This window comes from Anomaloglossus baeobatrachus, chromosome 5 (assembly GCF_048569485.1).
Source record: "Anomaloglossus baeobatrachus isolate aAnoBae1 chromosome 5, aAnoBae1.hap1, whole genome shotgun sequence".
NCBI classification, from domain to species: domain Eukaryota; kingdom Metazoa; phylum Chordata; class Amphibia; order Anura; family Aromobatidae; genus Anomaloglossus; species Anomaloglossus baeobatrachus.
In genome coordinates, this window is record NC_134357.1 from 511,034,486 (window position 1) to 511,047,449 (window position 12,964).

General features: G+C 48.0%; 1 protein-coding gene across 1 annotated transcript in view; it reads left to right on the forward strand.

Moving 5' to 3' along the window:
* Positions 1 to 12,964, forward strand: part of LOC142311975 (uncharacterized) — a 452,821-nt gene that overhangs the window by 4,804 nt on the left and 435,053 nt on the right. Inside the window, exon 4 of the mRNA XM_075350843.1 lies at positions 8,693 to 8,783. Within this exon, the coding sequence (XP_075206958.1) occupies positions 8,693 to 8,783 (91 nt within the window). The remainder of the gene's footprint in view (positions 1 to 8,692; positions 8,784 to 12,964) is intronic.

Consider the following 12,964-nt stretch of genomic DNA (forward strand, 5'->3'; position numbering starts at 1 on the left):
AATTTAGTCCCCGGCTTCATCGCGGCCTAGTCGCAAAAATCCCGCCCCCGGGCCTGCCTGTCAGGGGTAAGGGCGGGACTGCCGACCTGACGTCGGATGTGAGGGCTGGAGCATCCTGCATGTTTCCTCCCCCCTCACTGATCACTGTGGGGACCCCAGATTCCCGCACTTTCCTGGCGCCGCCCACGGCTCCACTCCTCCCCTGAGATCTCCGGCAGCCATTTTTTGAGCATTCTGCCGGTGGAGGATTCTCAGGAACAGCTCTGCAGCTCCAAGGGGACCTAAAGCTGGGAATCTGGAGGCACACACTCCGCTTGTTTGCGGTCGGTAAGCCACACCGGTCACCCGGTGCTGGTCCCCCCTAGGGTGCCGGAATAGATATATATATATTTCTGTTCGGTCGGGCTGTATACCCTGTTTTTGCCCATATACCCTCAGTGATCATTCTCCTAGGAGACAACAGCATGTCGTCCACAAGGAGCAAAGCTGTTAAGGCACAGGGGTTTTTTGCGGCCTGTACCTCTTATGGGGCTATGTTACTTGCGGGTTCCACCTACCCTCACTGTGAGCAATGCTCGACCCCTGTTTCACTTGCTCAGCCGGAGCCTCGGTCACTAGTGGACCCCTCGGCTCATGTAGACCCCCCTGCTCCCCCTGTCCAGGCGCCAGGGACAGAGTTCTCCTCTTTTGCTGAGAAACTCTCTGAGTCACTTTCACAATCCATGGCTCAGTCTATGGACAAATGGTCTGCCAAGCTACTAGAAGCTTTGCAGTCCAGACCGGTCCTTACACAGGCCCTGGCCCCTGTTGGATCGTCACCTCCAGGCCCCTCTCGGTCCGAGCCGCAGCGCCTCACTGACACGCGTTACCCCTTCCCCGCTGAAGTCGTTAAGGGGTGGGCTCAATGTCCCAAGGTGGATCCTCCAGTCTCTAGATTGGCGGCTAGATCTGTGGTATCGGTGGCAGATGGCTCATCGCTAAAGGATGCCACTGACAGGCAGATAGAGCTTCTGGTGAAGTCCATCTATGAGGCCACGGGCGCGTCTTTTGCCCCGGCCTTTGCAGCCGTGTGGGCACTCCAAGCTATCTCGGCTTGTCTGACTGAGATTAATGCTGTCACACGTAATTCTGCTCCGCAAGTTGCGTCTTTGACTTCTCAAGCGTCAGCTTTTTCTTCCTACGCCATGAACGCCGTCCTAGACTCGGCTAGCCGTACAGCTGTAGCATCCGCTAACTCTGTGGCAGTCCGCAGGGCCATGTGGCTGCGCGAATGGAAGGCAGACTCTGCCTCCAAGAGGTTCTTAACCGGTTTACCGTTTGCTGGCGAACGCTTGTTTGGCGAACGATTGGATGAGATTATTAAGGAATCCAAGGGAAAGGACTCATCCTTACCCCAGTCCAGACCTAAGAGACCTCAACAACGGAAAATACAATCGAGGTTTCGGTCCTTTCGTCCCTCCGCCAAGCCCCAATCCTCTTCGTCCAGCAGGCAGTAGAAAGGCCAGAGGAACTCCTATGCGTGGCAGTCCAAGTCACGCCCCCAAAAGGCCGCGGGAGGCACTGCCTCCAAGGCGGCCTCCTCATGACTCTCGGCATCCCCTAACCGCATCCTCGGTCGGTGGCAGGCTCTCCCGCTTTGGCGACGCCTGGTGGCCACATGTTCAAGACCGATGGGTGAGAGACATTCTGTCTCACGATTACAGGATAGAGTTCAGCTCCCGTCCTGCGGCTCGTTTCTTCAGAACCTCTCCGCCCCCCGCTCAGGCCGATGCACTTTTTCAGGCGGTGGACGCTCTGAAGACAGAAGGAGTTGTGATCCCCGTTCCCCTTCAGGAACGTGGTCGCGTTTTTTACTCCAACTTGTTCGTGGTGCCAAAAAAGGACGGATCATTCCGTCCCGTTCTGGACCTCAAACTGCTCAACAGACACGTGAGAACCAGACGGTTTCGGATGGAATCTCTCCGCTCGGTCATCGCCTCGATGTCACAAGGAGACTTCCTAGCATCGATCGACATCAAAGATGCTTATCTCCACGTGCCGATCGCACCCGAACATCAACGCTTCTTGCGTTTCGCCATCAGGGACGAACACCTTCAGTTCGTGGCATTGCCTTTCGGCCTGGCGACAGCCCCACGGGTTTTCACCAAAGTCATGGCATCCGTCGTGGCGGTCCTACACTCTCAGGGCCACTCGGTGATTCCCTACCTAGACGATCTCCTAGTCAGGGCCCCTTCTCGGGTGGCGTGTCAACACAGCCTTACAGTCGCTCTGACGACTCTCCAGCAGTTCGGGTGGATCATCAACTTCCCGAAATCCAAGTTGACACCGACCCAATCACTGACTTACCTCGGGATGGAGTTTCATACACAGTCAGCGGTAGTCAAGCTACCGCGAGACAAACAGCTTTCTCTACAGGCAGGGGTGCAATCACTTCTTCGGAGTCAGTCACACCCCTTAAGGCGCCTCATGCACTTCCTGGGGAAGATGGTGGCAGCGATGGAGGCAGTGCCGTTCGCGCAATTCCATCTACGGCAGCTCCAATGGGACATTCTCCGCAAATGGGACAGGAGGTCGGCTTCCCTCGACAGGAACGTCTCTCTTTCCCTTGCAACCAAGACGTCACTTCAGTGGTGGCTCCTTCCCAATTCTCTATCGCAGGGAAAATCCTTCCTACCCCCAACCTGGGCTGTGGTCACCACGGACGCGAGCCTGTCAGGGTGGGGAGCAGTTTTTCTCCACCACAGGGCTCAGGGAACCTGGACTCCGATGGAGTCTTCCCTTCAGATCAATGTTCTGGAAATAAGGGCAGTGTATCTAGCCCTATTGGCTTTTCAGCGGTGGCTGGAGGGCAGGCAGATCCGTATCCAGTCGGACAACGCCACTGCCGTCGCATACATCAACCACCAAGGTGGCACTCGCAGTCGTCAAGCCTTCCAGGAAGTCCGGCGGATTCTGCAGTGGGTGGAAGCCACAGCCTCCACCATCTCCGCAGTTCACATCCCGGGCGTAGAAAACTGGGAAGCAGATTTTCTCAGTCGTCAGGGCATGGATGCGGGGGAATGGTCTCTGCACCCAGAAGTGTTTCGAGAGATCTGTCACCGCTGGGGAACGCCGGACGTCGATCTCATGGCGTCACGGCACAACAACAAAGTCCCGGCATTCATGGCACGGTCTCAGGATCACAGAGCTCTGGCGGCGGACGCGTTAGTTCAGGACTGGTCGCAGTTCCGACTGCCTTATGTGTTTCCTCCTCTGGCGATGCTGCCCAGAGTGTTACGCAAGATCAGATCCGACTGCCGTCGCGCCATTCTCGTCGCTCCAGACTGGCCGAGGCGGTCGTGGTACCCGGATCTGTGGCATCTCACGGTGGGTCAGCCGTGGGCGCTTCCAGACCGCCCAGACTTGCTGTCACAAGGGCCATTTTTCCATCTGAATTCTGTGGCCCTCAACCTGACTGTATGGCCATTGAGTCCTGGCTCCTAGCGTCTTCAGGGTTATCTCAGGATGTCATTGCCACCATGAGACAGGCCAGGAAGCCAACGTCCGCCAAGATCTATTACAGGTCTTGGCAAATCTTCTTATCCTGGTGCTCTGATAACGGTTTTTCTCCATGGCCGTTTGCCTTACCCACTTTTCTTTCATTCCTCCAATCCGGAATGGACAAGGGTTTGTCACTCGGCTCTCTCAAGGGCCAAGTATCGGCGCTCTCCGTATTTTTTCAAAAGCGTCTAGCCAGGCTTCCGCAGGTCCGCACGTTCCTGCAGGGAGTTTGCCACATAGTCCCACCTTACAAGCGTCCGCTGGAACCCTGGGATCTTAACAGGGTGCTAACGGCTCTTCAGAAACCACCTTTTGAGCCGCTGCGGGATGTCTCTTTATCACGTCTTTCGCAAAAGGTGGCCTTTCTAGTGGCAATTACATCACTCCGGAGAGTGTCTGAGCTTGCAGCGCTATCGTGCAAAGCCCCCTTCCTGGTGTTTCACCAGGATAAGGTGGTTCTGCGTCCGGTTCCGGAATTTCTCCCTAAGGTGGTATCTACTTTTCATCTCAATCAGGATATCTCCTTACCTTCATTTTGCCCTAATCCAATTCACCAATGTGAAAAGGATTTGCACTCTTTGGATCTGGTGAGAGCACTCCGGCTCTACGTGTCTCGCACGGCCCCCCCTGCGTCGTTCAGATGCGCTCTTTGTCCTTGTCGCTGGCCAGCGTAAGGGTTCGCAGGCTTCCAAGTCAACCTTGGCTCGGTGGATCAAGGAACCGATTCTCGAAGCCTACCGTTCTTCTGGGCTTCCGCTTCCTTCAGGGCTGAAAGCCCATTCTACCAGAGCCGTGGGTGCGTCCTGGGCATTGCGGCACCGGGCTACGGCTCAGCAGGTGTGTCAGGCAGCAACGTGGTCTAGTCTGCACACTTTCACGAAACACTATCAAGTGCATACCTATGCTTCGGCAGACGCCAGTCTAGGTAGGCGAGTCCTTCAGGCGGCGGTTGCCCACCTGTAAGAGGAGGGCCTTTTCGGCTCTTGTTATTGAGGTATTCTTTTACCCACCCAGGGACTGCTTTTGGACGTCCCAATTGTCTGGGTCTCCCAATGGAGCGACAAAGAAGAAGGGAATTTTGTTTACTTACCGTAAATTCCTTTTCTTCTAGCTCCTATTGGGAGACCCAGCACCCGCCCCCTGTTCCCTTCGGGCTGGTTGTTCTTTTGTGTACACATGTTGTTCATGTTGAATTGTTCTTTTGGTTCATGGTTCAGTTCTCCGAACATCCTTCGGATTGATTTTACCCTAGACCAATTGATAAGTTTTATCCTTCCTGCTTTTGCACCAAAACTGAGGAGCCCGTGATCCACGGGAGGGTGTATAGGCAGAGGGGAGGGGTTACACTTTTTAAAGTGTAATACTTTGTGTGGCCTCTGGAGGCAGAAGCTATACACCCAATTGTCTGGGTCTCCCAATAGGAGCTAGAAGAAAAGGAATTTACGGTAAGTAAACAAAATTCCCTTCTTTTTTACCATCCCCATCATTATGTGTAATTTTTTCATGTATTATCTTTATTTATGCACTGTGCACTTTGGATTTATTAATAAATATTTTTCTAGATCAGCAATCTTGCTCATTGTCTTTCTCCTGCTTACCACAAGCCAGGACCAGTGTTTGAAATATTGAAAATTTCCCTGGTTTTGTACATGTAATGATGTACAGAGTATAATGAATAGTGAGTTCATGGAGAAATATACAGTGATATTGGATCTCGTGGATGTAATCATCTCATCATTTAGGTATCTGCAGCTGAATACAATGATGATGATCATCTAATGTATTACAGTGCAGTTCCTTAGCACAGATGGGTTATAGCAGAATACAATCAGTTCTGTTGTCATTGTAGTCTAAGGGAAACAGAAATTAATCCAGGTTGCTGCTGTATCTTGATGATCGGAGGTCAGAATTTGGCACAATCAGAATTAATCCATGTATCCTTCCTGTCTGGTGTCAAGCTTTCAGACTGGTGATGGTGTAAAAGTGCAGAGGATGTTTTCTTGGTTGATCCTGGGTCCTCGGATAGCTGTTGATGAATGTTTGGACAATAGAGCTTATCTAAGTATTGTGTCACAATGACTTTGGGATAGCAGTGAACCGGGGTTCCTAAGCTGTCCCTCAAGCTAGGGGGCCCTATGCTATACCTAACCTCAGAGATACTCCTCATGGTTGAGAGACCTCAGTCTCCTTCCCGGCCCTGCTCCTCACCAATCTTGATCTGGTCCCCCTCCGCCCAGGGAGGGACAGGACAGGAGTGAAATGAAGCCTCACAGTTAAAGACAGACAAGACAAAACCAAAACCCTGTCACACAGCATGCACTCAGAAAGGTAAAGGCAATAAGAGGTTCAGGACGAAAAACAAGAGCAGGAAGGAAGCTACAAAACACCATGGGTAAACTCCAAAACCCCACCAAGCAATGAGCACAGCTTTCACCAGAAAGTCTAGGACACCACACCTCCCTAACCAACATAGAATAAACGATAGCATAATTAGGAGGGGAGCAGATGTGATAGGCCTCCCCACAACATGTGACCAAAGGAGCACGCAGACTAGCAGAGATTTTTTTTTTTAAATCAGATACTTTTTTATTATAACAGAATAACAAATCGACATCCAAATTAAGTTTATCACATCTATTATCCCTTTAACTCCCCACCCCGGCAGCAACACTTCTCCCCGATACTACATCCCATTTGGTACACGCTTAGAATACCCTCCAACTGTAGTATAGAACCATCCCGTTGTGCAGGAGGAACAACTAGTAACAGAAATAAAACAAAACACACACATCAGAGGTCTCCGACAGCTATCCTGATCCCAGACCAGTTTACTGGTCCATCACTCGTCCCATTCGCATTGCAGCCAAGGAGACTATAGCTTCTCCCCCTAACATTCCCCCTTCTTTCATACACTCCCTGTTCCAGCTGAAGAATACATTTCACCCTTTTAATGTACTCTCCCCTGGTCGGGGGGTCTTTTTTAATCCAGGACCTGGCGATTAGCTTTCTTGCCGTATACAGCAGCCTAGCAATGGCAATTTTCATAGTATTTTCCACCCCAAGCTCCTCAACATATCCCAATATGCATAGCAATGGTTCCCTGGGAAGGACACACCCATATGTTCTTCCTATCTTGTGGATAACCTTAGTCCAAAAGGAGACCAGTCTCGGACAAGACCACATCATATGAAAAATACCTGCGTCAGATCCCTGACACCTTGGACATTCCGAATTCCTTTTCAACCCCATTTTAAACATCAGTAAAGGAGACCTATATACCCGGTGAATCACGTATAGGTGAGCTAGTCTGGCCGGTTCGCTCATGGAAAGTTTAGGGACATACTCTAATATACTCTCCCACACCTCCTCCGTTATCGTCCCAACTTCCTCCTCCCATTTAGATTTAGTTTTAATTGGGTAGTCTAAAAGAAAGGTATGTAATATATCTTTATACGTGCCAGAAATGATCCCTTTAGTGCTTCCTCCGCCCTTACACACATACTCCAGTACCAGGTCAGTCTGTATGGCCACACTTTGTTTAGCCGCTTGGGCTGCAATCGCATGTTTTAATTGGCTGTAGTGGAGCCAGCCGGACGCCGGCAACTGAAACTCACTCTGTAACTGTGGGAACGATTTCACAATTCCTCCGTCCAATATCTGATGTATGTATATTACACCCTTGCGTCTCCATTCCTCAATATTCCCCATTTTCTGAATCTCCGGGAGATTACTGTTATCCCAGATAGGTGTAAACCTAGTTAACCGGGTCACCCCTCTCACCCTTTTCAGCCTATCCCAGGTCTTGTTTATAAGTGCCATTGTAGGAGACGTTCCACCCAAGATCCTCACCACACCATCCTCTAGTCCCATTACCAATGGACTGCTACCCACTATGTATTCCAGCACTTCTTTAATGCCCCCATCTTTCTCTCGATCAGACCAGCCCCTGAGGTGTTGACATTGCGCCGCCATATAATACAATTCCGGATTTGGGATTGCTAGACCCCCCCCCCCCCCCCTCATCTTTCGGCCTTTGTAAAGTCTCTAATCGCACCCTAGGCTGCTTTTTACCCCACACCAGGTCCCTAAACAGCGAGTTTATCACTTTAAATCTTTTCTTTGAAATACAAACAGGGGCATTGTGCAGTATGTATAGGAGTTTAGGCAGACTAGCAGAGATTAACTCTTGCTAGACTGCCTATGAATCAGGATACAGGAGGTCAATACCCGAGTCTGCCTGTGTTAATCCCAGACACCAGAGAAACCATTAGGCAATGTGTCATAATCTGCAATCTGAACAGAACCCAACACCATCATAACATTTGGCGATGTTTCTGCAAATCTCCAAGTGATGTATTGTGATAGACCAAGTTCACCCCTTTTGAGCAGCTCTTTAAGGCCCCTTTACACACTGAGACTTTCTAGCGATCCCACCAGCGATCCCAACCTGGCCGGGATCGCTACAAAGTCTCTGGTGAGTCGCTGGTGAGCTTTCAAACAGGCATACCTGGAAAGCGACGCAACAGCGATACGGACCTGCAGAACGACCTAGCTAGTCATTGGGAACGTTGTAAAGCAGCTTTTTGAAAGGGAAGTCTTAGTGTTTGGAAGAATGACAATGACCCATACCATAAAATTCATGTAATCTCTAACTTTTCCCTAACCAGCTGCAGGGCTGACTTTCTGTAACTGGGGTGTTCAGTGCCTGTCAGCTCCTCAATCTAATTTTCAGTAAATGTAAGAAGCTCTCATGTCCCCATGGGCCTGTAATCCTGCAGAACTATTTCATCACCTGGAATCTTTGATGTGATAAATTGCTGAACTCCTAAATGCCAAAGTAAATCCAACGCTACTAGATGGTGTCTGTAATAATGTGGCCATTCAGTGTATGGTTTATACTTGGTGGAGGTGACAGGATAAAGCTGATCATAGACATTAGATGTTGTCTGGATCTTCTCACAATTTTCTGGTTATGGAGACTGCTGGTTACAATTAGGAGGGGACAGGTTGGATTATACAGGAGACCTGCAGCTCTGTGATATCTACTGCTGTCAGTTTTAGTCGTCATGTTCATTAATGATATTTTCTGTTCTTCTGAATCATTTCACGCGACTTCTTCATCTGTCTGTGACTTTTACAATATTATTTTCAGGGTGAAGATCTGAGCCATATTAATACTACAGAGACCTATGTGATGGGTGATGAGCGGTGTAAAGAGGAGATTCCTACAGATAACCGCACAGGTGAGTAGTGACCACTAAATGCAGAGAAGTCACAGATTCTATAATAATTTTATATGTTTGATTAGATTTCATGTTGGGCGAGCGTGCTCGCCACTGTTTGATACTCTATCAAGCATTGGGGTGCTCGGGTATGTACGATACTCGGCTGAGAACTGTGAGTGCTCGGTTGTGTCGTCTCTGTAACAATGAACACAAAGCACAGGCTTGCTTCACTGCATGATGTGAGCAGGCACCCCAGAGCCACTTTCAGTCTCTGAATGACTCACACTGGAGGTTAAAATAATATTTTTGGATGTAGTGGGTCAAAAAGAAACAAACCCCACCTTCCCTCTTCCCAGAAATGCTTTGTTTATGGCTGGCTGTATATGTTCGGAGAGCCGAACTGCCCAATCATTCACTTCCATTATATACTCTTTACTGTAGTTGAGCCGTTTCACAGCGTCTGACCTGCTCGACCCAAGTAAGGAGCACCCGAGCATTTTAGTGCTCGTCCATCACTAATCAGAGTGTGTTCACATGGAATGTTTTATGTGGATTTTACGCTTAAAAATGTAGGTTCTGCTTTATTAAGTCTTGCACTGTAGACGCCAGTCTTAATAAAAGGGTGTGGTGAGGTAAAATGCGCCAAATTAATTAAGAGGAAAATGCCAATTAATTGATTCTGCACGTCTTCTCTATGGCATGCACCTTGCCAGAAATTGTGCTGCATTCAAGACTGGAGTAACATTTCTCTTGTATATTTCACCACCAAAGTAGAGGAACTTATGAACTATTCTCTGGAGGGGCGTCACTCACCACGCCCTGTCCATGCTCTGCCCACTTTGGTGGAGCTCACGGTGACTTGAGTAAAAAAACTTCAAGAGTTGCAAGATTTTGTGATTCTTCAAAGTGTTTTAAGAAATAAAACAGGAAACTGCCATAAACACTACAGATCAATTATGTAATTTAACGAGGCAAATGTACGCATATGTAATAGCTCAGGGGTTATTCTGTATCTTATGTGCTCTCCTGGATTTGCTGGAGGCTTTTGTGTGAATTTTAATAAAATGCCTTTCTGATATCATCCTGCTGTAGAAATTAAGTTTGATAAGGCTGGATGTAGACAGCCATGTAAAAAATTGTGACAGTTGTGCTACTCACAAAAAGTTATGGATATTTGGCTTTTGGGTAAAATTTATAGAAAACGTAAAAAGTTCACACTACAGTGATATTTTATCATGAAAGTAGGACATTTTACTAGAAGCAAAACAAGAATGCTGCGGAGACACCATCACATGTTTCTCAACGCTGGCAGGAAACTAGCCAGGTCTTTCACCGGGAAAGAACAACCACGGGAAGGGCAGTCTCCAGTCAAGGAAACCGCCTATAGCAAAACATGGTATCCATCAACAGACAGCTGTTTCGGGGTATTTGCCCCTCATCAGTGTGGAGTAGGAAACTGGCTAGTGGGAGCAATGCCTAGTAGAATACTACATAGGAAAGGATGGTTGACCTCTGGGAGATCAACATCCAACACCGCGGAGACACCTTCACGTGTGTGACACTAGAACAAGGCCCCCTGGGAAAATATGGAAAACAAGAATGCCGCGGAGACACCATCACATGTTTCTCAACGCATTCTTGTTTTGCATATTTTCCCAGGGGGCCTCGTTCTAGTGTCACTGCGTTGAGAAACACGTGATGGTGTCTCCGCGGTGTTGGATGTTGATCTCCCCGAGGTCAACCATCCTTACCTATGTAGTCTTCTACTAGGCATTGCTCCCACTAGCCAGTTTCCTACTCCAAGGGGCAAATACCCCGAAACAGCTGTCTGTGGATGGATACCATGTTTTGGTATAGGCGGTTTCCTTGACTGGAGACTGCCCTTCCCGTGGTTGTTCCTTCCTGGTGAAAGACCTGGCTTGTTTCCTGCCAGCGTTGAGAAACATGTGATGGTGTCTCCGCGGCATTCTTGTTTTGCATATTTTCCCAGGGGGCCTTGTTCTAGTGTCACTGCTTTGAGAAACACGTGATGGTGTCTCCGCGGTGTTAGATGTTGATCTCCCCAAGGTCAACCATCCTTACCTATGTATTTTTCTAAAAGCATGCAATTGTGATTTCCTCAGTTCAAACAATTTATTGAAACAAAAGCGAGTATATCCCCAAAAATATCAATGTCTCGACAACTTGTCATGTGGCCTTGAGCATCAATTCCAGCTTGATAATGTTGTCTCATGCTGTTCACAAATGGAGTTATTGTCTCCTGAGACATGGCTTTCCACTCTTGAAGGACGGCCCTCACATCATTGAAGTTCTTGGGTACAGAGTTACGAGACTATACACAGTGACTCAGCTGATCCTGGAATTCAGGTCTTGAAAAAGTACAGGCCGCTTCATTTGAGGTCCCCCAGTCTCCAACAGCCGATCCCTTATAATGCAACCTTGATGAGCTTGATCATTGCCATCCATGAAGCACAATGACTAGCTTAATTATGTTATTCAAGTGAAAGGGGCTTGTCACTATACCTTTCATATAGTATAAGACAGCTCTGTATTGAGTAGAGACACCTGCCCACACTTTAACACCACCAACACCAAAGGCTTGTCTGGTTACAACAGTGACTGATGCATAGCTCTCTCCTTTTGTGGCTCGAACATGGTTGGAGGCTATCATTTCTGCTCAGTGTGAATCGACTTTCATCAGTGAACAGCACTGAGGCCCACTGGTCCCTCACCCTGGGTACATGCTCGCTGGCCTATGGTGGTGTGATCAGGTTGCCTGGCAGAATGTCTAGCATGCACACCACATTTATGTAAATGGTTTTGAATGATGTGCTGTGACACTTGGGTGCCTCTCACCTCCCTTAAATCTGCCTGCAGTTGTGTCATTCATCATATGGTACAGAAAGGCATTGTTCACAATGAAGCTGTCATCAGTGTTCGATGTGGCTAAAGGGCGTCCACTTCTATGCCTTTCTATTACTTTTCCAATCTCTATGTATCTCGGTTGCAACCTGCTTCTGACACTCTTTGACAATCTACGCTCAGTGGCCACTTCCTTCTGAGAGAATCCTGTTTGAAGCCTCATTATGGCGAGGTGCTGCTGATCAATTGTAGGGGTCGTTATGGTCTCATGATGTCAAAATGTGAACATCGTGATGAGGAGGACTGTTTATAAACTAATTCTAATTGAACCCCAAAAAGTATTGGGCGATTCATGGATCAAACATCTGTTGTATATTGTGTCGTTGGGCTCCTTGTTAGAGAACAAGTTGTGAAAAAAGTACTGAAACATTGAACAATTGCTGAAGGTCACATTAAGTTCACCTGACAAAGTTATAGTTAATTTTAAGATCATCCTGAAAGATCACTCGAATGCCAAATATCTCTATCTTTTTGCAAGTAGTACATGTTTGAAAATTGCGGACCTGTTTGGCTTCCTGTACAGCTCTAGATTTGCGTTGTTGGGTGCAGCAGCCAATTTCTTGGTTCCTTTTTTGGACTACAATAAAGCAGAGATTAGTGAATTGGAAAAAAATTGACTTGTCAGGGTTTGAACAACTTGTTATTCGATTTGCACGAATCACCAATTTCACTCTGCAGATACTGTAATTGCATGGGTGCAACCAAGTTTGCTTATATAGCAATAATAATTTTTATTTCTAGAGAATCAACATTTCACAGCATTGTACAAAGAAGATGGAGTAACACATAGTTCAACACATACTAAGAGGAGTGAAGGGGAGGGACGTACATAGACATCATGGGGCCCCACAGCAGAATTCATAATTGGGCCCCAGTAGAAAAAACATATTTAGCAGGGTGTGGGAAAGATTGTAAAGACAGGATTAAATCCTAGCACTACAGATCTTGATTAGGTAAACCTGGGTAGGTATGACTAGGACCAGGCCATGTGCCCACTTGTCAGTCAGCTGATTGGGAGCTGAGTGGAGTGTGTTAAAACTGGAGAAAGGAGGTCTGCTCTGTAAGGAGAGGTGTGCTGAAACCAAATTTGCTTGGTATTCACATTTAATAATAGTGTGATCTACTGCCTGAAATCGCAAGATCAATGCAGTAGAGACCTACAATGACACTGCTTTTCAGAGTCTATTCTGCCAGAGAATTTCTGGTCAGATTAAGGACTGATGGTTTACAGTCCCTGCCCGCGGTCCCAGTAGGAAGCTGTGTCACTGGCTATTCGT